This window comes from Thunnus maccoyii, chromosome 12, assembly GCF_910596095.1.
Source record: "Thunnus maccoyii chromosome 12, fThuMac1.1, whole genome shotgun sequence".
Classification (NCBI taxonomy): Eukaryota; Metazoa; Chordata; class Actinopteri; order Scombriformes; family Scombridae; genus Thunnus; species Thunnus maccoyii.
The window spans coordinates 19,686,689-19,713,253 of NC_056544.1; the positions used below are offsets into that span (position 1 = coordinate 19,686,689).

At 38.3% G+C, this 26,565-nt stretch overlaps 1 protein-coding gene across 1 annotated transcript in view; it reads left to right on the forward strand.

The window, feature by feature from the left end:
- The window catches only part of b4galt2 (UDP-Gal:betaGlcNAc beta 1,4- galactosyltransferase, polypeptide 2), a 190,929-nt gene that overhangs the window by 132,713 nt on the left and 31,651 nt on the right, over window positions 1–26,565 (forward strand). The window contains exons 5-6 of the mRNA XM_042429158.1: window positions 16,950–17,137; window positions 24,560–24,682. Of these exons, the coding sequence (XP_042285092.1) occupies window positions 16,950–17,137; window positions 24,560–24,682 (311 nt within the window). The remainder of the gene's footprint in view (window positions 1–16,949; window positions 17,138–24,559; window positions 24,683–26,565) is intronic.

Here is a 26,565-nt window from a genome sequence, read left to right on the forward strand (position 1 = left end):
ACATTGCTTGCAGCCCTATACATACAGTACATATATATATATACAACATCACAACTCACTCTTGATTTCTTGAAATCTAGTGTTGAACTGTGCTATGGTGAACTTGAAATTTTGATTTGTTCATAATATTTGGCACTACCACAAAATCTGTCTTCAAGAAATAATTTAATAGAAAAAAAAAACAATAGCAGGAAAATAATGATACCATCATGATCTCATAATCAGCTTGTCATATTTTTGTCTCTTATAGTAAGAAGAATGTTTCCAGATTCTTCCAGTGCGACAGGAACATACAGTAACTCATTCTTCATTTGCTTCAATACAAACTCACACACACACTCTCTAACACACACACAGGACGAGCAATGTCTCAAAGTGATGGAGAAATTGGAGAAGTTTCTACCATTAGTAGGGCGAGGCAGATGGTGTCCCATATTGGTCCTGATGGGAAGTGGGGAAGGATGAGTCATCTGACTGTATCGAACTGCTGATTTGAGGGACATGCAGCGTGTAACCCAGCCTTTGTGCATTTGTTCCAGTGTATGTGTGTGTGTGTGTGTGTGTGTGTGTGTATTACCTGACATAAAGAGGAGGTGGAAACCGGAGAGAGAAAGATTGAGTCCACAGCAGGAGGGCAGGAAGGTGTGATATGAGCATCAAGTTATGTTTCCATGTGGCACAAGTTTTAAGCAAACTTCTAATTTTTTTGTAAAGTAAAATGAGAGTTAGTGTGTGTTTCCATCAACCTACTTTATGTAACTATTTAGGAGGATGTGACATCACATCTCATAGCATCTGAGATGGCTTTTTTTTTTTTAAACGATTGCAGTAAATGAGCCCGACACTCATGTTTCTATCTGGCATTAAGGTGACATAGAGGGGATGACGTACATCAAGGGCCTCTGTCTAGACTTGAAGATTACGTGTGCGATTACATGAACTCCTGACACCCCTGTTCTATATATTCTCCATCTTTTGGGGGTTTTCTGGTGGAGCAGTGGCCTGTAACAGTGAGTGGCGTCAATTATTAGTGATCAATTCTTAATCAGTCAATTGACAGAAAATGACTTGTTAACAATTTTGATAATGGATCATTTATCAAGCAAAAAGGCTGAATATTTGTTGGTTCTAGCTTCATAAATGTGAATGGAGGAAAGGGCGGGGCTAAACGTAAGAGGAGGGATATGGTGCTATCATGATGGCAGGAGGCATGAAAATGGCGGTTTTTGATGATTTTTACAAGTGTATCTGATTACTTCAAACCTCACACCAGGATACGGGTCAGATGAAGTGTTACACCGCAGTAACAGACACCTTAGCTTGGAGTTTATTTTACATAACGTAAAATAAACTATTGTATTAATGTATTACGGTAATAATGTACTTTGTTGTTTCCTCCTTGGTACTAGCGTTATTCCTTTCATAGTTTTATTGTAGTTTTATTACAGTAAACAAAGTTTGGAATCACGTTTGCATTTATGTTACTTGTCATATGTAATTATGCATGTAGACCAGATATAAGCTTATATGCCTGATAGTGGAAGATTATTCATAAAGAAGCTACTATAAGCCGATTTCCTACATACTTTTTTTTAATCTTGTTGTTGTCTTCTTGTTTTTGTCTTGTTGATGTATTCAGCTACCACATCTGTTGATTCCTTTCATGTGTTTCATGTAGAGTTGTTTTACCCCATAATAGCTGTTAGAATTAGTTTTCAGGCAGATGCAAATATACTTAAAGGTAACTAGAAATGAGCATGAAACGTGAATATCTTTCAAATTTTTCTCTATCTCTTTCAAGGTTTTCTCTATCCACGAAATGTTCTCACCTTTTTCACCCCTTACCTGTTTGCATCCCTGTAATAAACTCCTACATCTTGTCTGTTTTTCTTCTAGATATTTGATATGCATTGTTTGTTGTTAAATGCATTTAGGGGCTTTTTGTTTTTTTTTTTCTTAACTTTTTACTGTCCAGCTTCATGTTCAAAATGAATCAGAGCAGCCTGGAGCCTGATAGCTAACACTGTAACAAAGGTGATTTGGAGGATTATAGTTTCCAGCTGAGAGTGTTAGAGTTTGTGTGTATTGACTGCCCTTGATGCTGGAAAGGTTAGATGTGATGAGGCACGCTAGGGCTGTGAAGCCTGAGAGAGAAAAAGAGAGAGACTCCTCTCCCTCTGGAGAGCTCCCCTCTTTTGGTTTTTACAGTATCACAGTTGTTTTTGTCACAACCAGAGCCCCATATGTCTATGAGAGCAGGTCTGGCACAGCAGGTCAAAGCAACAAGCCGCAGCAACCATCTGGCCCCATATTTGTCAAATGTCAGGTGGGTTTGATTCTCTGCCCTCCACCTCCCTGCCACTATCCTTTGTCATGCCACTCTTCCTGACTGCAGATGTCAGGTGGCAGCTCCCAAGTACAGTATCTGTGCGTGTGTGTGTCTGTGTGTGTGCGTGTGTGTGCATGTGTGTGTGTGTGTGTGTGTGTGTGTGGGGGGGGGGGGGGGGGGGGGGGGGGGGGGGGGGGGTCTGTGTTTTCTGTATGAGTCTGCTTTTTCTCTGAGTGACACATGCCGGCCAACTCCTGCAGGGCAGTACTAACCTTTGCTGTCATTTCTCTTGGCAGCTACTCTGTCATCATCATCATCATCATCCTCATCTCATTCTCTCTCACTCTCTCTCTCTCTCTCTCTCCCTTTATTTCTGTCCATCAATCTTTTGTTCTGTCTGTATCTCTCTTTCTGACCCACTTCCTCTTTGGCTTATGCTGTCACGTTCATATATCCGTTTCAACGCTAGTCATTCTTTTCTCCTCTCTCCCTCTTTCTTACTTATGCTGTCATGTCAGGACGCTGTTAAGTGTATTCTAGTTTGTCTAACACCACACAGTATGCTCTCTGTATCTCATGCCTGCAACTATGCAGCTTGTTTTCTTGGCGTCATTACAGCAAAATAAACCCAGATTTCGGGGCGCCTAGCGGCATTCAGACTGACATTACCTCTGCATGAAAACACAGCAGGTGTGCCAACGCAGAGAGCTCAGGCAAAAAAACACAAGGTGGTCTGGGAAAAAAGTTGAGCCAAGCTCATCTTTTGCTGCAACGCAACCAACGTCATCCGGAAAGGCGCTGGTTTGGCCAATCACATTCATGCAATCACACATTCCTGGTGGATTACTTTGTAACGTGAACGCCGTGTTACAGCTTTTTACCTTGCGACAGTCACAATGAAAGATAAAACAGTTGCTGTCGTGATTACTTTCCAGAGTTTTAAAAGCCTGTCCGAATATTACACTGTTATTACTATTAATATTCAACTGTTCTGTCTGTCTGATAAGCCTTTAAATGTATCATATTTCATTGTCTCACCGGTACCTTAAACAACACAATCCCACCAACGCAGCTTCTTGCATTGTTTTAACACAAGGCTGTTTTCAGTCTGAATGTGGCCTAATGGGCCCAAATATACTCAGTGCTTCAATACAGAGGGACGTGGGAGGCTGATGCTAACATAATGTAGACAATGATGCACTGAAAAGATAGCAAGGTTGAGCCAGAAACTATAAAACCTCACTCATCAGCTAGAGGGAAAGATATTACAAACATTGTTCAAATCTAATAGAACCTCATTTTTATTTCTAGGGGATATCCAAATGTTTCCAAAGATAACAAATGTTCCAGGCTGCATATGGGGGAAGTCATAAAAACATTAAGTCTTGGCTTAGAAGAATTCACTCATTGTAAACATCATTTAGCCTAAATGGAGACCTGGAACAAGCTGATACAATATATGAAGGTGGGTGATATGTATAAAATCATACAAAAATTAAATAAACACAGGGTTTTGTCTTGACTAATCCAGCATATTAAATACCTGACATATCAAAGTACCTCATAAACATCAAATACTGCCACAAAGTTGTCCTGCTCATTAATTAGCAACATTGCCTGTGATGGCTTCATGCCCTGACAAATTTCTTATTGACCAATTTATTTGTCTGACAGTATATTTAGTCATTTCACACTTCTCTAATGTGATTCTATCAGACAGTGGAACATGAAAATAAATTTTCTTTAAAGCTACTCAGAGGAAAAAGGAGAAAACTCTACAATGCCCATGAAGAAACTGTCAACCAGTGCAACAGTGTTGCCCACTGATGTGTTTTTAATAGTTTTTAGACAAAAATAGATTTCTACAGTACAGAGGAACAAAGTAAACAAAACAGTACATGTTATCACAATGAATTATTCGCCGGTTGTGTTCTTTTCATGAGGTTTGTTGACAAAAAACATAAATAATATCACTAGACTCTTCCAAAATGGGTATGTATTATTATTTGGTTGTATATTTCATGAAGGTACTGCAGATGGTCGTGCAGACTATGCAGTTGTTTGAACTTTGCATAAATGGGACTTTTTTTTAGATGGTATTAAATGTATTCAAAAGGCATTTCATGTTTTTCATTTTCTACTGGTTTGAGTATTCTGTGTGAATTTGGGTTCAACAATAAATCACACCGTATGATGAGATTTTCATTTCCAGTGTTATTTCAGCTTCGGCCTCTTGAGAATATCTGACCTTTCAAGTGAACCTTTTGAATCATTATAACTTTTAATTAAGAATAAAACCATCACATTTACCATATGAGTCAGTGTATCATACAGTGGGCCGAAGAATTTTGATTTTCACAGACTCTTTTTGCACATAATATGAAATACAAAACACAGAACAGTATAATACTCAATACTAAATATGTTCTCCTCTGACATTTTTAATTATGTGCTGAATCCTCCACACAATAACCCAGAAATAAAAAGAAAACAACTAGTTTCACTTTTTATTTCCATACGGACATCTTGGTCGAGATCCCTGCAATAAAACAAAAGCTACTGTATACAGTATATATGAGTGCTGTCCTGTACTTATTTACTCACAACAAATTACTTGCTTCATTGTTTCAGTGCAGCAGAGCAGCATATCATCACCGGCTGTTGTGTTGATGTTGCCCTGATCTGTGGCTATTGACTTCACAAAGGCGGAATGGTAATTGAATTGCCCGCCGGGGCCCGGCCTTTCGCTTTATGTGGAAGCTCCTCTGTGTCCAGACTGCCAGAAAGTCATTACAGCAAATTAGTTATTCTGGCCCCATGCCAACTCTGTCGCGCTCTTCCCTCCTCACTCTTTGCGCTCTATGCCAGGCTCTCATAAACCAGGAAACATGCAGTTGCAAATATGATTGAAGACTGTAAGGTTATGAATTAGATATACATATGCTGGTGTGTTTGAGTGTGTGTGTGTGTGTGTGTGTGTGTGTGTGTTTGTGCATGGTTGACTGCAGTATCTAATCAAGCTTTGATGAGCCTCCTGTTTCCCAGGTGGCGATGGAATGAAGGTATCATCATCTTTTATTAATAACGCATGGGTGAGTGCATTTAGTCACAAATGTTCATACAGGAACTAATGAACACAGCAGCTTTCTTTCTCCTTTTCTCTCTCATGTACTTTTCTAATACCTATTAGCCGTTTGCTAAGCCCTGATAACCTTTAAAATACTTTCTGTTGCTACGCCTGTCAGGCTTTGTATTCTCGCACGGCACATATGCAGTTTACAACGATAACAGTGCCAGATTTACCACTAGAAATTGGCTGAAATGACAACTGTTGCTAGCAGATTGTATTAGCTGTATCTAGCATGCTAATTAAGCTAACATTAGCTCCAGCTGCAGTCAGCATCCTCACCAGCTGAAACAGCATTGTTCTTATGTTGTAGTGTAGAGCTATTTAGTCCTACTCTAAATATGATACAGAAAAATGTACTGTGCTTGGCTTACATTGTATAACATACTGTTATACTTACTTTGTGTAAGGTAATCGTATGTTTTCACTTTTTGCTCTTTTACAAGAGAAAAGGCTTTTAGGATGAGAACTAACTAATGTGTTTGGTGAACTTAAAGACTTCTAGAGTTAGTTTGCTCAGGTTGTTGGAGTGTTAACTTTCCCAAATCCAATAAAAAGCAGGGGAGAGTCACATAAATGACCCTACTTTCTGGTATAGTAGCATCCAGGACTGGCTTCCGCATAGTGTACTACACAGTGGATGTGTTAGTCATGAACAAGGCTTTTTATAACCTCGAAAACAAATGTAGTTAGTCAATGACATGCTCCTGTGCTTTGGAAGTAACACTTGGTTGCTACTGTTGGTAGTTAGCCAGACATGCTAATGATTGCAGCTCAAACACATAGTTTAATCCATTTATTATACTTTTGCTATTACTATTTCGCTCTTACTGCAGCTCACAGGCACACGGCTTCAATCATGGATGTATTATAGAAACTGGACTCAAAGATGGCACCCATTCACTCTGAAAACTGCTCATTGAGCACTTAAGTCAGATCAGTCTTCTAGCTTCCGGGTTTGCTTCTGTATTGTACGGTTAAAATTTAAAATTTTCTCAGCTCAGGGAAAGTTAAACAAATATAAAACTTTCATGGATTAAAAATTCATAATACAAATAATAATAATTGACTTTGTTTGCTGTTCGAGGTTTGTAGTTTTGCCGTGCAGTACCGCAAGTGGCCACTAGAACAAATCGGCAGGAAGGCTGAGTAGTGACGCCATATCCAGCTCTCTTTAGTACATCCATGAGAGAAATCCAAAGCTTAGTTGCGATTACTGGCACAACATCACCTATTTCCGAGGTGTCTGAGGTCTGAAGAGTTCAAAACTTGAGCAACACTTAACATGAGGCCATACTATTTTATTTACATGTTTTTTGTAATGTGGCATATGTTGACCCTGATGAAGGACGCAAGCCGAAGCACGTTTTTCTTATAATAAAGTTGTTGAATACTACAAGTGTTGGAGTCTTGACCCCGTCAGAAATCCAATGCTTGACAAGTCTGACTTATTTATATATGCCATAGTTATGTTTGCAAAACTATGATTTGTTAATCACTGTTTAGGGGAAGGGTTTAGCGAACGGTGTATTCCCTTTTCTTCATGAAGATAACTAGCTTTCACACACACATATATGCACAGGAAACCATGAACACACTTGCACGCATTCAACTGTGAGATAAGGTGAAATCTCTCTACCTCTCCTGTGGTCTCTCTTTCCCCGCACTGACTTACCGGCCAAATGATAGGATGAGAGGCCCCACCTCCATCTATCTGCAGGAGACTGATAAATCCTGTCACACACACACACCGAAAATGTGTGCACGGGCATGGACACATTATATTCAAACACACATAGACTCATTGTCTGGTGACAATCATTCAGGCAGGGCACTGGCTGGTCCTTAATCCATCTCCATGGCAACAGTCCAGGTGTGTTGTGAGTGTGTGTGTATGGTGACCAGACCTGGGAGAGACGTATATGTTGCTCTTCATCAGCCAGCACACACACACACACACACAAACACACACAGACACACACACACACACACACACACAGAGGGAGCAGCGATGGATTTATCTGGTGATACTCAGATATGGCTGATAGGGTTAATTGGTTTTCAGAGGGCATGTAGAGGGAAAGAGAGACTGACACTGACCAGATTACTGTAGAGACACCAGGAGAGAACTGCCGGAGACAAAAAGAGCAAGAAGCATGAGAGGAGCAGAGAGAAAATTCATGTAAGTGATGACATGAGAGCAGGAAGTGCTGGGTAGAGGTGAGGTGGAAGAAGATTTACCTTTTACTTGAGGAGACGGAGAGAAGTCAGAGGTTGAACACAAAAGGCAAGAATGAAATGTGCAAAATTAAACTGAATTTGGCAGCTGTTTGTGTCTTTAATCATGTTCTTTGTTTTTGTGTCGCTGCATTAAATGTAATATTTCAGTTTGCCTTTAAAACCCATTTTCTCACATTTAATCAGACACCATAACTGTGCTCTATATTTAATTGAGTTGGGATGCATACAGCTAATGATGCATCCTATCAGCATACATGTATATGTGCAACTAAAACTTCCAGTACAAACATGCCAAAGATATGTTTGAGGTAGCACAACAGTCTACCCTCCAGGTTCATTTAGTGGCTATTTTAGAGCATGATCTTCATGCTCTTTCACCCAGGGACCTTTGATGCATGTCGATCTCGATCTCCCTCCTCTCATATCCCCATTATCTCTCCACTGTTGACTCAGAACAACTAATAAGGACATAAATTACCCCAAAACACTGAAAAAGCCACAGTGGTTTCAAGGTCAAGAATGAACTTTGAAACTCACGTATGAGGTAATTTAGAAACAGTGATTCCATTATAGTTTGTCCTCCAGAGGGGCAAGTTTATTTTTGAACTGCCCACACACTGTCTTTAAAAATCTAATTTAAGACATCCTGCATCAAAAATGTTTGTTTTTGCTATGTGCTTATGTTAACAGAAGTATCACTTTCAAATATCAATATAAATATATATAAATATAAATATGCCTCAACAAATCCAGCATCTGTCAAGCTTTAGTTTGAATCCTAAATATTATTGTTCATTTAAAAATAGCAAAATGTTCCAGTAGTTGTTTTATCATTTCCTTCTTCGTGTTATCTTGTTACTTGGCAAAATGAAAAACCTCAAGCAAGTGTCCACTTGTAGAGCAGGAGGAATACGCTAAGAGGGGGTTGCAAAGGATTTAATATGGGATGAACTTTCCCTCAAAAAAGGCGTGATACTCCACATTAATAAATACTGACGAATAAATCTAAATCGTGAGTGTTAGTTTACTCCATTGACTGTCTAAATATGGACGACACGTCTCAAATTCCTGCCAAAATGTCTTCTTTCCGGGAGCGGCCATCTTGCTTGTGTGATATTATTTGGAGTCAGAGTCATTACACACATACCAGAAAAATTAACACTTGGACAAACATCAGCATGATAAGAACTACCTAAAATGACAGAAACCATCTTTCGGAAAAATTGATTTGACATGTACTTTGATTTTTTAGTTTGGCTCATGTCCCATCCGCTAACATGGAGGGGGCGGGACTTATAACCTATACTGCAGCCAGCCAGCAGGGGGCGATCCAGATGTTGTGGCTTCACTTTTGGGGAGCTGTCATGACGTCCATCTTTGTATACAGTCAATGGTTTACTCACACATGCTGCCAGAGTACATACACAGAAAACAGTAATGCACAAAGATGCACCACTTCACTGTATATTTTTGTTCACTTTACAAGGTTTTTCGTCTCTTTAATCTTTGACTTCACAAACCTCACTTGAATTTTTACAGTAACAAAATAGTACTTCTGATGGCAGTAGGGAAAGAGAGGTCAACGAGGGCGTGATAAATGACTGCTTGAATGTAGAATAAGAGTGGAAAACCTTCACTGCGGCCTCTACCCACCCCGACTGAAGTGGTTCAGTGTATGTGGGTTTGAGGACCAGTGTTGTAAACCTCAGAGCCCCAGTGCTCTTTTTAACAGAACTAAAATAGAAAATAAAATAAAACAAAAATGCTGATTATTCCTTTCTTAAAAGATTGGTCTTATCACTAAAGATTCCTAAAAATGACCCATTTGCTCAATGATCTTGCAAGAGTAGCTGTCACTTTTTCTCAATCTTATCTTGTGACAACTCTCCATTGGCATCCCCAGCTTCTTTTGAAGTAGCGTGTTGAATAGTGTTGTTTCATATTTCTCTATTTCCCTGAGCAAAACTGACCAACAGGTTTTTATCAGACACTGAAATTTACACATCTTTGCTTTGCCCTGAAAATGCTGAAAGCAGATGTGACTGAAGAGCTTTCCATCACATTCAACAGGTGTATGTAGAAGAATTTCTAAGGCCTTGAAAAACCTTTTGAAAAAGAAAAAAAGTTTTAAGAGCACATTGAGCTTTCAGGACAGCTCAGATGTTGATGGCATGCATTTTTCAGCAGCTTTTGTTTTGCAGTCAGTTTTATCCTCCAGCTTGTTGAGATGGTTAATTATCGATTTCACTGAAGTTGATAACCAACTCCAGATGGTCCAAATCTCATCTGCTTAGTACGTTAAAAGGCTTTGTAATGAAGCAACTTTTGGAGGCATTGAAATATTTATCAATGTTGGTATCATTTCACATTGTTCCTTACAGCCTGTTTTGTTTTGAAATATTCCCCATCAGGACTGACTAAACACACATTTCTGTCAGCGCTGCCCTGCCTCGCACACACTGTTGCACACATTACGGGAAGCTGCCAACAACCACAACAGGGAGCGCTACAACCACAGTTTCCTGCTGTCAGTCACTGAGCTGCTGTAGTGGATCAACTGGACTTGTTGATGGCAGATGATGAGTGTTTTCAATTCAATTACCCCACCCATATTTTCCCAGATAGCCAGTGATCCACCCCAGTGGTTTTCCACTCAGGAGGGTCAGTCAGAGGTCGGCGTTCCCAATCGCTGCCTGCACTTAATCCCAGTTATCAAGCAGCCCTGATGTATTCAATATCAGTCATCCGTGCTGATGCTAAAGTTTGTCTGTAAAATCTTCTGTATCTAGAACTGCTTCTTTTTAAAGCTGCTCAAATCAATAGTTCTATATTAACAATGCATCAGATAACTAATGTACATGTAATGTGAAAAAGGTCACTTGTAGTGATGAACTCACAGAGAATATTCAACCAACTCCAAGGAAGCTAACAAAGGAATTTTAGCATCTTTCAGCTAATTGTTTTGGTTTTTACGGCCCACAACTTTGCTGTTTGTCACTCTTGATCTTCTCATCAAGCAGCTGTTTTCACTGAAAAAGCTCTAAAAACCCACTACACTCAGCACACAAGCATCAGACAAATAAAGTTATAGACTAGCTGGTGAACGAAGTGGAGCATTTAGCAGCTAAAGGTATTTTGGCAGACGTCAAAACAGCTTAAAGAAAGGTGAATATTGGATTTCGCCACATGACAGAAATAGGACCCCTGAATAGGAACTGAAAACACATCCGCTATATCAATGTTAAAAGTTCGATGTTTACAGAGTTTACAGCTCATTGCGATGCCCCCAAGTGAAACATAAATTGTAGCATTTTAAGTACAAACAAGAAAATTCAAACAGAAAAGTTTGTGAGAGAAGGACACATGCTGTGTGCTGCTGTTACTTCAACCCAATAAGATTGCACTTGCATGTCCCACTTTACATCAGGTACACAGAGATCCAAACATGAATATGCAAAATAAATTTAAAAAATCCAAATCCATGTCAAACGAAGTAAACACACTCTCAGAACAGCAGTTTGTTTGTTTCCAGCATTTAAAATTCAGGTCAAAATTTGACTGTGCAATAGAGTTAATGAACTAAATAATGAATAATCACCAAAACTGACATGTAAATAATGTTTGCAGTTGTTTGTTAGTGAGGGACTCACTTAAAATGTTTCATCACATCTAGTTTTTGTTTGTATGGAGGTTAAATGCACTTATTGTAAGCCACTTTGGATAAAACCGTAATGTAAAAACATCAGCGCACAACGGTCCTGATTATTGATAAATGCTAATTACTGCACAATGAACTAATTAAAGCCTCTGTAGACTGTGTGAATGAAACAGGCCTGGCCAACTTTTAATTCAAATAGCATCCCTGCAAGGCAGCGAGGCTTTCAGAACAAAATCTGTCATAGTGACGAGTACCTGTTCATTTTGTAAATTAATTAAATGACGAATGCAGGGAAGTTGCAGAAACACAGTGAGGACTGTGCAATACACTTAACTCATGACTGAGGTGCTTTGTATTTTCAAACATGCATCAAGTTTAATGACTGTCTCAGGATCTCTGTGCTTGTTCTCTCGACTAACTCAAGAAAACCAAATTTGTGACACGCACACAAACTTGTCACCCTTGTCAGTTAGCTCATTTACACAAGGCTGAGACTGCATGCTCACATGCATATGCACACTGCATTATGTACAGCCTGAAAAAATTAATGGAGCAGAAATGTCCTTGAAAGTTAAAAGATGCCGGTGAATTTGCAAACGAGGAGCCAAAAAGCACCCTTGATATATTGGAGGAACCCTCTTTTGCATTTCACCCTGTCAACATATAATTTGTTGATTTGTCATATATTAAAACATGAACGGTTTTACTGTCCCATGTGGGCCACTGGTGGCAAGTTGTGGCAGAGCAGTTCTTTCCAGTGCATTCTGGGTGAGAAATAATGGGTCTGGTTTTGGTCAGGAAACAACAGCCTAAAGCTGTAAGGGGGGAAAAAACTGTGAATTGAAGCTGGCAGCAGGGGAAAAATGCACAGTCCACAGAAAACACTGTGTCAACAAAATAAATCAGCCAATATTGAAAAAACTCAACAATGGAGTGGTGGGAGATGGACTGGTTTGAACACAGAGGAGAAGACTGCATCATGCTCTTCCATATGGCTTCTTGCCTGTTTATGTTGTGAGATCTTAAAAAAATGTTTGACATTTTTAATATTTAATTTGAATCACAGATATGGGTATATATTCATATGCAATAACACTTTATTTTACAGATCCCTTAGTTTCCTACTAATGTCCAGTCATTTTTTTTCAATAATTTCTTAAAAGTAGCTGCTGTGTAACTGTTCATTCTTAGGACATTTCTTTGAAAGGGTTATGTAATTTGGTAATGTAAGTAAGTATACAGGAAATGTGCTTATTGTAGAGTTCCAATCAATCCCATTGCCTCTGTGTAACCACAATACTTAAATGGCCTGTTGAATATAATGGGTGTCAGTTTACCTCACATCCTGCAAGTGGTCTGAAGTTGCTTATGGCAGGAAGTGATTAGGAAAGATGCAGGGCGTCATAAAGCAAAAATGCTGGGAGGTTCACACAGACGTCTTATTAAAATATATAAATAATGACCGCAATAACGCTTAATGAGGTTAGGAGCACAAAAAGAGGGCTTGGTTTTTCTAAAGACGTATAAGATCATCTGCTGAGAGCAACACAGCTGAGAATCTCTTTCTTTCTTTCTTTCTCTGTTTGTCCCTCTATCCCTTGCCCTTTCATTTAATTTCTTATGCTCTCTCTCTCTGGGGAACACACAGACAATATGAACGGACTTTTTAAGAAAATTTGAGCATGTCCATATTGATTGTAGCTTGCAGCACAAGAAAAAACACTAGATCCACATCAGGGAAGACGCTTTTTGAAGAAAAATCGACTAGTAATAGTAGAACATTTATTAATTATATACACTACATTAAATATTATTTGTTGTAAATATGTTGTAAAAGACCAGAAGTTTTTGACGTTTTTTCAGTTCTGAAATATCAGCGGCTGATCTTGCTGACCTCAGGTTCCATCAGTTATATTTTGCTCTCCTAACCTCATATGATATTGCACCAACGTGCTATACCACACTCAGAAGACCACTTGAGCTGATATTTGGAGCCCGCAGTGGAATTGTGACAATAGATTTTTTTTTTTTTGTTACCTGCACAGGGGATTATGCTCTCAAATCTCAGGTATTAGCGGGTTTACCAGAGGGATTACGCATTGTACTTGATTCACGGTCGGTCCAGACAGATAATGCACCGGTATGGAAGCAAGTATACCTCCAAAAGAAAAAGAAAAGAAAAGAAAATAGATTGTAACCTGAGCAAAAGTAAGGACAGGCAGCAGATACATTAATCATCTCGGAGATTCTTGGTGCTGTCAAAAGTGGGTGGTTTTCCCTAATGGCCCAGGAATACGTGACTGCGGCAAATTCGTAACAGTGGGTCATTGTTCTGCTACATACTGTAGATACTGAGGTATTCATCACACTGGGAAGTCCTTTTTTATGATTTAGAAATGAAGCTTCGCACTGGGACCCAATCTAATTAACATAAACATGTAATCTTGTCATGTGGGGCCTCTCACATCTTACACACTTTGCATAAGGACTTAACAGTAGTCTATTTGCATGAAAGCCTATATTACAGTTCTAATACTGATACTCTAATACTCACACTGCTAATTTTCCAGTGTAAACACAGTGACAAACAGTAGATTTCTTTGTAAATGCTATAATGTGAACTGTATTTCAAGATGAGTAACTTACACATTTTACAATGAATGAATGAATGAAATACATCCAGACTGGAACAAACAATACTATAAAAAGGTGCAAAGATAAAGAGCAATTTGAAAAATTTTCACAAAAGGATGTTCAGACTTTCATGTCCGGACATTATACTGCAATATTCATGCTAATTTTGCTGTGTAATACCCTACTGTAATTTCCAACCCTGCTATGACATTTCCTCTTTCAGTGTGGTTCTTGTATATATTTGATTTCATCAAGTAACCTGAACAATTTATCAAGCAAAAATGCCAAACATTTAATTTGCTGCTCTTCCTTTTCTTACATTGAATATCTTTGGGTTTTTGGCTATTGGTAGACCAAAACAAGAAACAACTTGGTGTCACCTTTTGCTTTAGAAAATTGTGACGGGCACTTTTCACTGTTTTCTGATGTTTTATAGACAAAATGATTATCAAGAAAATCATCAGCAGATTAATCACTAATGAAAGTAATTGTTAGTTTCAGCCCTTATTAAAGCATAGCCATCTTTGGCTGCAAATATTAATTAACTGTATTTTTTTTACTTAAAATGGAACAACTCTTTACATGTGACACAGGGTGTAGCTAGTACATACTTTCATAATCAAATAATCTGCCCATACAAAGATTGTGCTTGCGCTTGCTAGGAGACTGAGGCCATTTGTACCAAAATAAATTGACTTGTACAGTAAGTGAATAAAAGCTTTTCTTGAGGGGAAATTGTCCTGATGACTCAGTCTGTTAATGCATGTACCAGATCCTGAAAGTACAAAGGATTTGAATTTTTTTTTATTTTTTCCTACATCATGGGCTTCTTAACTGTACCTGTCATGAAAAGTAAAATAAATTCAATGAGTGTTCAGGGAGGATGTACTGTCAACATGTGTCAGAAAAGAGTCTGCCAAAGAGTGTCAGCTTGAAGAGTAGCATCACTTTTTGCTCACTGACCTCCCGGCAGCTTATCAAGGACTTGGATTTTACCAAGCTGTGCTGTTACACAAGAGCTCTGCAGAAAGAGATATACACTGGCTTGTACATTATTGAATTTATAACTGTCATATATATTAACCTCGGCTATCTCACACTGCTGTGCTGCTCGGCAAGAATGCATTTATCTTAGCCAGAGTGTTGAACCTGGGCCATGCAGAGTCTGAAAAACAGATGCGTTTCACTGCAGCAGCCGGCTCTCTTGGGATCAATACACACATCGGTTCATACTGTATGTGGAGATAAATACAGACCAGCACTGCAGACATTAAATACTGATGGCCAGCAATGCTCTAAACCTGAAGTGTCAACTTAGTTGGTTGGCTACATTAAAAGGGGACATATCATGCTTTTTGTGATTTTCTGTTATTTTTATACTGTCATAATGTTAGATGTCCATGATAAACATGGTCAAAGGTCCAAAACATTAGGTTAACATTATGTAAAAATGCTCTCTGAAAGTCAAAAGCCAAGATTTCAGTCTTCTCCGAACACTTCACTTAGAAAAAGTTACCTTTACTTCCACTTTGTGATGCCCTCAAAAAGCTTTCTGTTCTGTAGCCTTTGTTGCTAATGTCGTTCCACGGGTTGATCACGTTGTCCACTCGTGTATCGGATTGGATTTGGGCTAAAACATGTACGGATGTATTTTAGGATGTTCCATGTTTAGTACAGAACGAGAATAAGAAGTGAATTCCTACTACTAGGCTATTGTGGTTTTTTTTATTTATGTAGACTCTGAAACTGCTGGAAGTCGGCCAAGGGGCAGCTTCCAGGAGCTAAACATTCAGAACACAGTGGGCGGGAGGAGGGAGGGAGGAAATAAAGAGGCAGGACCTAAAACAGCCTGTTTCAGACAGAGGCTGAACTGAGGGGTTGCATTAGATAAATAAGGAGTTTTTTTTTTACTGTGAATCATGCAAAGATATACCAGTAGAGGCCCAGAATATAAATATAGAGCTGGAAATGTGCATGATAAGTCCTCTTTAAAGGAGAATTGTCATGCTAACTTTGCACTCACCCCATCAAAATAAATCTGGGCCAGCCTCCTAAAGCTTTCTAAATAAAATTTAATTTAATAAATTATTTTATACATGTGTCTCTGAGTCCAAACATAAGTAAATACAGAAATTAGCACACTGGATTAGCTATTTCTGCTAATTTTGCTTTGGGTTTTACTTACTGTATGGGACAACTAGCCAGCTAATCAAGCTAATTGTTTGGTTAGCTAGCAAACTGTAGTAATGACAAACATGTATTACTTATACTTTCATACATAGCATGATTCTGTTCAAGCAGAGATAAACTGAAACAAAAATGGTTCTCTTCAAAGTGTTTAACTTCAGACAAGCAGAGTCTTAGAAGAAGATATGTTTCACTGTTTCAAGCAACTGATTTTTTTTCTTAGGGTAATACACCAATTCATTCTGGGTTATTACATAAAAGACACGTTTGATTTTAACATGACCTCATTTGGCTTAGTCTGACTCATTTTCCCTTTGTTTACGGTAACAGTGCATGTAGCAGTGAAGCGTTAGCTGTTGTTTCAGTTCATAAACCTGTGAAATACCCGATACATAATTGTGATCGGCCTCTTATACCACTTGAACCCACTTTTATTTCATGACATTTCTGACATATTTAGTGCCCCCTTTACAGTACTTCTTGTATTAGTTTACATTTAGATCTATGGGACAAAGAGGCAGGTTATTATAAAGTTTAAAGGCAGATGTTGGACATCATAGGAACCGTGTTACAGTATCCAGTTATCCAGTTAACTGAACATGTTCCTACCACCAAACATATTTCAGCAAAGTGAAGACACGTTCCAAGCTGCTAAACATTTTTCACACAAAACCTCTCAAGCAGATGACACACTGATGAAGCTACATAATATGTCCTCCTCATCTATATTTAACAATAAAATAATGGTGTTTGTTTTATGTGTTTTCTTGCAGTTGGGTGAGGACACTTTCAATCGTGCCAAGTTGTTGAATGTTGGCTACACGGAGACTCTGAAGGATGCAGAGTACGACTGCTTCATCTTCAGCGATGTGGACCTGATCCCCATGGACGACCGCAATCTCTACCACTGCTATGACCAGCCGAGACACTTTGCCATCGCCATGGACAAGTTTGGCTTCAGGTGAGGTGATGATGCTCACCTTAGTGGGTGATTTTAGTGCTGATGAGCCCAAGTTTTTACTTGCATTTACCTTTAAAAGTCTTGATGATTAAGAGCACTTCAGTTCAACCTATTTTAATGGAATTTGGGTTATGGTGTTTGTCAAAGTCTAATTTCAATAAGTTTGTTTGAGCTCATCTCAATGCAGTAGTGTTCTCACTAAAAGGCAGAATAAATTAAGTCACATATGTGTGCACACACACATTGATGAAGAACACTTCAGGGATAATTATACCTTACATAAAGGCTGGATCACCATCTGGGCAAAGCGGGCAACTGCCCAGGGGCCCCAGATTTTAAAGACCTGAATTGTTTTAGTTTATGTTGTGCTCGTTGTTGTTAAGTTGTGTTTTATCAAATTGCACACAAAAAACTAAGTGCAAGGTAGTATTATTCCATCATAGGAGTACTGTAAGGCTGCAACCAACAATTATTTTCATTATTAATTGGTCTGAAAATTATTTTCTTTAATATTTGATTGATATAATATATCAGAAAATAGAAGTGACATATGCTCATCATTCTCTGAAGCAACACGTTAATATACTGAGATTATTTGTTTTGCCAGATGAACAGTCAAAAGCTCAAAGATGTTGAGTTTACTATCATGGAAAATTCACAAATATTCTCATCTGAGAAGCTGGTATCAGCTTTTGCGATAAAAAAATACTTAAACAATTAATCAATTATGAGAACTGTTGCCAGTTAATGTTCTGTCAACGGACTAATCAATTAATCACCAAATCATTTGAGCTCTAGAGTTCTAACTACTACGTAGTGTGGATCAACAGGGTCCCAAAAGTAAACTTTTTCCCCCAGGGCCCCATAAGAGGGGCTCTGAACCTGCCTGGCTGCTCCGATTATTATTGTATATCAATTTCACAGTTTGTTAAACTTGGTTTGTAAAAAATAAATATGGAGAATGCAAATCTGCAGCTGGCTGCCTTACCAAAGTTTTAAGAAATGGGCTTCAGTCTTTGTTCTGAAAGACAATTGACAGAGTAGTCTTTAATTTAAATCCTATTATACTTTTAAATTCTTGTCTGTAGCGTAAATTAACATGAAAATGCATCACAGCTCAGTGCCAATTTTTGGTTGCTCAAGCTTCTGTAGTCCTAACAAAGACACATGACACAAAGCGTAACTAACAAATCAAGACCATTACTACCTCTGAACACTAGACCTGTTAGACCAACCTGCATTCAGCAGGTTGATAAGCAGTGTACTGTAGTTACTGTTTCTATAGCTTAAAGGAGCTATAATGTACAAGAAACACTTTTTGAACATGATTTGTCCATATTTTCCATAATTTATATCACAGAGGCACTGACTAAGTTGGCAATGTGACATCGTTCCAGGCCAATTCACTAATTGGAACTCGAAAAAGAAGAGCTTAATTTTCCATCACAAGGCAGTTGCACAAATTTACATATTTTAAAATATATAAAAGATCAAAAGGTCACACATCTTGGCTTCTTGTGCAGTGGTGAAAGTTCAAAGTGAGACAGGAACAAAATAAAAACCTGTCTAGATCTAACTAATCAACAATTTGTCACAAAATGAAACGGCATGATAAAAGAACATAGACCCTCCCAAAACTTGCTAATGTAGCTTTACCCAGCACCACCTTGACCAGCTCCATTAATAATTCTGCAATGAGCTGTTACCTATGTTGGCTACTTGCACAGCCTCTGTAGCCACGCTGTAAGTGCCTCCTCAAAAATATAACACCTTAGAGATACCACGTGGGGACCACAACGACTGTGATTGGTTAGTATGGGCTGTTTTTTTTTTTGTCAGATTGTTCAGAGTGAAGACAACATGAAGCAAGCTGAAAAAAGGCTCAGTTATCTTCTTCTTTTCAATAACGCATCTCACAAAGACATCTCCACTGCATGAAATAGTGTCATCTTCACTAATGAAACACGGCAGATCGTCGAACAGTTGCTGTAGTTACTATAATTAAAGCACAATACGGCCTATACTGTCTTGCGGTGGTGGTATAAACATGAGAAATCTTACAGTGAACTATATATCAAAACCTATGTGGTTGGACTCTTGTTAGCCCCTTGTGTCGAGCATAAATCCAGCTTTAGTCCCCTATCTGTATGTTAGATAACCCTCCCAAGAAAACCTTGAAGTTAGGTTGGAAATTACCATCTGGATGACTTAAGGTTGCATGGACACAAAACTGAGAAATACCCATGAAAAAAGTAGCAGCTCATACATATACAGAGTATTCTGTGTTAAGGGAATGTTCTCGGTCACATCTCCAGCATGTAATCAACATGTTGTGGAGTCAAAAGAGATCCTCACAGTCAGTACTGAATGCTTGGGTTCTGTTTTAGTTGTGTCTTTTTGCATAGTGACACCACACTTGCCCTCAATTATCTAAAAGCACTGGAAGCATTGATTAATGGCCTAAACATGGCCAGTGAAAATGACCTACCCTTCCAAAAGCTGTCATTCCCCAAAACCTATTCTACTGAAAACCCAGAGCTCCCTGATATAATGCTTAATAAGCTAATGCTCTCTGGCAACAAATACGAAACCAGGTGGTAAGCAGGGCTGTAGGTAACGTTTTTTATTAGCAATTAATCAGTAAGGACTTAAAATGGGTTCATCAGACTTTTTCTGGCTCCTAGAAAATTAAGGAATAGGAGATTAAAGTATAGGCTGGTGGTGAGAGAGAGTGAAAGGTCACATAATTGATTGTAGTTAATTGCTGATGTAAAAATCAGATCATTATAGAGAATCGGTTCCCAAGGTCAAAGCGGTCTGAGTCTGCCTACCAACATTTTTGTTCAGTCTTAAGAGTTAGAGGCTCCCAAGCTGAAGCAAACCAGCATTAATGCAAGAAAGAAAAAAATAATGGAAGATTAAGTTCAGGTGTCGTGCAGACTGACTCCAGCTGAGTCATCTCAGGAAAAGATCCTCAGCTGCTCCCTAATGTAAAAGCACTACTTGTTTTTTTTTATTTTTATTTTTTTTATAAATGGTAAAAAAAAAACATTGCCAGTGAACGTCAGGACACATTAAGTGCCATTCCATTAACTTAGCGCCTCACGACACCTAACAGCTCTCTGAGCAGAGAGGGTCACCTTGAAGTCCATTTCACAACATGACTCTTTCAGACACATTCCACAAATTGTAGTCTCTGTCAGCAACTTATGTAATGTATGTATTAAATTAAATTACCATTATTTTGTATGTAATTTTGTGGATGTTTAAGTACTTGCTCCCTGGGTAAGCATAGGATGAGTGCACTACAGCCCATTTACACCTTCGCAGAGTGCACATATGCACAATGTCCTGACCTTATTCTGACAATGTTAGCAATCCATTGAGTGGGTCAGCGTTTACTGTCAGGACGTATCATGTACATTTCCAGGTCTATATTTTTATTCTGGGGTTCTACTGGTATATTTTTGCATGATTTACAGTTCAAAAAACTCATTATTTATCTTATACTGGCCCTTTATGCAGCCCCGCTGTTCAGCCTCCGTCTGAAACAGGCCGTTTTAGCTCCTGTCTCTTTAAAGGACCATTGTGTAGAATTTAGTGGCATCAAGTGGTGAGGTTGCAGATTGCAACTAAATGAATACACTTCCTCTCAACCTTCCCCTTCCAAGTGTGTAGAAGAACCTTGTGAAACTCGTGAAAAAACGCAAAAGGCCTTCACCAGAGCCAGTGTTTGGTTTGTCCTTTCTGAGCTACTGTAGAAACATGGTGGTGCAACACGGCGGACTCCGTGGAAGAGGACCTGCTCTCCATGTAGATATAAAGGGCTCACTCTACGGTAACAAAAACAAAATGCTTCTTATTTTCAGGTGATTATACACTAATTGAAACATAGTTGTGAATGTTATATTCCATTTCTGCCAAGTCCGCTCCACTAGATGCAACTAAATTCTACATACTGCACCTTTAAGACGATGAGCCGATCAGCTCCTGGAAGCTGTCCCTTTGGAGACTTCCAGCAGTTCTGGAGGCTCCATAAACAAACAGTAGAAGTAGGAGTTCACATATTTTTTCCTTTTTTATTCAAAATGTCAACTTTTCAAATACATTTGTAGATGCTCACAACGAGATCCGAAATATGTGAGTGGCTAGAGAACGCACGGGCATGTGTGAACGATCTGATGTCAATTCAATGGGGAAGAAATCACAGAAAGCATGTTGTGTCCCCTTTAACACAGTTAAAAACGGAAATGGCAAAAGTAACAATGCACAGATGAAAGAAGAGGACAGCAAACCAATGTAAAAGAAAAACACATGTATGATGCAGGAAATGAATTCAACATGTTTGATGGAGTTTAAGGATAGATATTAATGTAAAAACATTAGTTTCTTCACAATGAAACCTGTGAAGTGGTTTAACAACTTGAGAGTTTCCCTACAACATTAAATCTACATTACTAAATGAAGAGCAATCTATGTAATAAAAATCTACATTATTAAGACTTTAAGAGCCAAAACCTTAGGCTAATATGCTTCATAAGACGCTATGGTAAGAAAACAACACCTCAGCTGTTAGATTTTGATTAAAATATTGCTCAATTCTGATTGGTGTGAATAATATTGTGTCATCACTAAGTCCCAACCACTTCAAAACACAAAAACACAAAATGTGTCTCGTGACCAAACCAAAACTTTTCCAATTTTGTAATTTTGCATAATGTTGGACCTCATTGCTCATATAAAGAAGCTAATTGAGAAAATAGGTTTTTAGGCTCTTTAACATCCATCTAATTTATGTTATTTTGACCGTTAATTACAGTGTCCTCATTTGGCAAATCACTGCAGTTTGTAAGGAAATCTGCATGTAAGTAACACATTTTGTATAAACCAGACATAAGGTTTAGGATTTAGGGCCATCAAACGTTACACATTTGCACCTTTAATTACAGATGCCCTTTCCAGCTAATCAATGTAGTTTAAATGTTAGAACACAGTGATAAATGTCAAAGTCACCTCTGCTGCCAGAAATACCGTATTTAAGATAGCATTTTACCTTTAAAATGAAACAGCATGAAATTGTCCACAGAGAAATAATTAATCACCTACCCCGGATGTTTGTCTGCTATCTCTGAGGTGATCTTTAACACGTGTCAGTCATTCACTAAGTAACCTATAGGACCATCCAAGCTCCCCTAACATAAAAACAAAGCCAAGAATATTATAACTGAGAGAATGATGGTACAAAAAACACATCAACTCAATGAAAAAAAAGAAGAAGAATAGAACCAGGACAAGCTGGTTTCCCCCTTTTTATATATACTTTTTGTCCCAAAATTGACAACTTTCTGACATGCCTGCATCTCAGTAGTGAGAGTTATTATTTGATGGATGAATATCACATATAGACTAGAAATGTTAACACAGAGATTATGTTTATGGAGCTGCAACCGTTGAGAATATTATATAAGAGATTTGTTTATTCTCTTTATAGCTCAATAATGAAAATTTTAAACTTAGTTCTGAAGTTCTCAAGAAAAACATGTGAACAGTTTAGCAAATATTCTCTCTCTCTCTCTCTCTCTCTCTCTCTCTCTCTCTCTCTCTCTCTCTCTCTCTCTCTCTCTCTCTCTCTCTCTCTCTCTCTCCCTCTCTCTCTCTCTTAGCGTGTGTCCATTTCCAGCATAAGCACACACGCAAACACACCATATTGTTGCTGGGAGAAACTTGTGCAGAAACAGACGGTCTCATTAGTTTCTGCTTGTCATCTTTCAACTGGGACCTGTCATACGTTTGACAACACATACTGTGCGCACACACACACACACACACACACAGATACGCACACACACACACACATGTGCGTCAGCCTCTGGTTAGACTCCGGGCGCCTGTCATGACACTCCCAGCTGACGTTCGTCCCACTCCACTAGCCTCACCACTTTTGAGGAAAAAATAAAAAAAAGTAGTTGTCTGTCCACTGTCTACACACACACACACACACACACACACACACACACACACACACACACACATACATACACATGCATCATTTTTATATACTATATATACTGTATGTACTTTCACGAACATGACACAGACTCTCCTCTATCACTTAATTATCTTGCTCTTTCTCATCCTCTAACTCTCTCTTCTCCCTCATTTTCTTTACTTTTATGTAATATTTTGCACTTTTTCTTTGTGTTTCTTCTGTTCATCTCTTCTGGTTTCATGTTCTCCTCTTTAAGCTCTAATTTCTCTTTCATTGTACGTTTATCAATTGATTCTTCTCGGGTGACAGAATTCATAATGGGGCAATTATATAATTGAGTCAGGCATTATCTGACATTTCTAATGTAAAGCCAGATGAAGGACGAATGAAACTCGTCATTAAATTCTTTGTAGCATTCAAGCTAACATAGTGAGAAGAACATAGATGTGAAGTGTTTGTTTGTGTAGCTGCCTATAAGCACAAGATGCTGACAGTGTGCAGAAATACGTTGGCCCCCAATAACACCCAGTCCTTCCATGGGTCTTCTATATGGATATATAGTATATTATCCACTTAAAAATTCATCCAACACAAGGTCATTTCACCAGTCAAATGATTAAATGTAAATCTAAGAGATCTGAATGTCTCAAACCACTTCAGGACGGTCTGAGATGCTTTTCAAATGTAAATTCTGCCGTCTCTGCAGGCCACAGGACGGGACAGTAGCAGCCAATCATTGCTGCACAGTAGCTTGCATCTTAGACTAAAAAAATGAAATAAGGAACACTATTATTATTATTATTATTATTATTATTATTATTATTATTATTATTATTATTATTATTATTGTTATTATTAGCTATTTCCTGTGTGGGTGGAAATGTTAATTATATGTCTCATAATAAACTGGAATGTGAGAGGATGTGCATGTACTACTGAACACAGACCTAAAGTGACTTTTTGTTTTGCTTTTCCTGCAGACAAAGCAATCCTAAATTTCACAGGTTGAACTGGATGTGTGTTTAATGTACGTTGTTTCTTCCTGTTGTAAAGAAGATTTCTTCTTTTTGACTCGACTAATTGGAATGAATGTGTTAAAGTGATTTTGCTTTGGTTTTTCACTTCAGTTTGTGCATAAAGGACATAAAAACAGGCACTTCTTGTTTGGTTGCCATAAAATCAATATCAATTTGTGAAATGGAGCAGACAGTGGCCAATCATTACGAACAGTCTTGTTTGTTTAGGCATTATTTGATAACGACTCATTAAAGTAGAGTGCATGGTTTTCTTTGAATTGTAATGTCATGAGGTTAGTTCATCTTCCTCAAATGTTTGCCTTATAGCTTTGTAATCCCCCCTCTCATTTCTTCTCTTCCTCTCATCTTTCCCATTTTTTCCTATCTTTGTTTTTTTTTTTCTCTCCTCTCCTGCAGGCTGCCCTACGCAGGATACTTTGGAGGAGTTTCAGGCCTCAGTAAAAAGCAGTTTCTGAAGATCAACGGCTTCCCAAACGAGTACTGGGGCTGGGGAGGGGAAGACGACGACATCTACAATAGGTAACTTTGGAGGCTGCTGGTTCTGCCCATGATATCTCCACCATTATTCTACCTAATTGAGTTTTTAAAATTGCTTTAAGAGAAAGTTAGAAGAACTAAAACTGAACCAAAATACTTGTCAAAATTGGCATTTTGAAATGAGTAAAGTACACAGAATAAACTGTAATATACCATCTGTCAGGGGTTATGTTTGTTAGGTTTTGAGTCTGTTTGGAATAAAATATTTGTCAGACCACCAGCTCAGTTTAACACACACATATACGCAGAGTCACGCACATTCATGTGTGCACGGATAGTCACATTATTTCAGCGGAGAAAAAAAAAAAGAGTGAAATCAAGTCTCTCAACTGAAAGCGACACTGAAGTTCTTCGTGGAGTGTGTGATTTATTGTAATTGTTCATAAAAGGAGAATGATTAGCAAATAAATTAACCTTTTGAAGCACTCCAGTCAGCTTTTAATGACTTGCCTAAGTTTACTAATGATATTACTGTGGAAGTGTGGTGAAATGAAATCTGGGAGAAGAATATCTATTTGACAGGAAGACAGAAAGATGACTTAAGACGGCTTAAACGCATTGAACCACTTACAGGGCCATTAGTTTAATTTATTGTCTATCCAGATGGTTGTTTGGACTGAAAATTGCTTAATTACCTGGTGAATTGATGATCTGACTGTTAAACAAATGCATATTGCAACAATATACAGTCATCCATCTGTGCTACTGTAGGAACTATAGAATCATGAAGGCTTAATGCAATAAATAAAGATTTAGTTTTATATTATAGAAATAACTAATCTGCAACTTTACATGGCACCTAAAGCTCAGCTTACAGTTTCCATATATTCCCCGATATCCGCTCTGTTACGCATGTTACCACCTTCAGTCACAACAAACTAGAAATGTCACCTTCTTATTGCTGTACAACTAAAATAAACATTTAAGGTGGCATAAATATGCTCACAATTGAAGGAATTGTCAGTTGTCATGTCAGATTAGCTTCAAGAGAAAATATATTTCAGTCACATAAACGGATATGTTAATATTCAGATTCAGCTCAAGTACACTAACTACACACACACACACACACAAACACACACACATACACACAATGCTACCTCTGTCTTTATGGTATCTCTATTCTTCACTATCTGTTTTTATTTCTCTCTTCCTGTGTCCTGCTGTCACTCTCACACTGTGAAGCTTATCTTTCCCTTTTCAGTGTAATAGCATTATAAGACAACTGAAAATAGAGCATTTGAAAATTGGTGTTTTTGAGAATGGACTTTGTCAGTCACCAGAGTATTCAGGAGATTACTGTTGTCTGTAAGCGTCTGCCAAGATGTGATAAAACAGATCCGTGTGTGGTTCACTGAATAGCAGCATCGTGTGTGTGTGTGTGTGTGTGTGTGTGTGTGTGTGCGTGTGTGCGTGTGTGTGTGTGCGTGTGCGTGTCTGCAATTATGAGACAGAGGATGACAGATAAAGTTAAACCTCTAACTTTTTATTGGATGATAGCTGCGGTAGGCCATTAGTTGCTGCAGATTTCCCTCGAGATATTTCACTGCACTCCAGCTGAGCTATTTCAGCTGCTATGAAATGTGAAGTGTCATGCAGGAATATCATTAAAATCCTGTTTTGCTTTGTATTTACTGTAAATCACCCACGCATTGACTTCTGCTGTTCAAATTAACCTCCATGTAGGTCCATACATACGTACACTTACACTTACAATGAAGGGCTACGTTGAAAATTTCATTTGAACGTGTAAATCCTGCTAAATATGTATGTGAAGATATGTGGATTTTTCATATTGCTTTGAGTGAGGTGCGAAATGTTAACAAATTGATATTTTTTAGAGATATTTCCAGCACAGCTGCAAA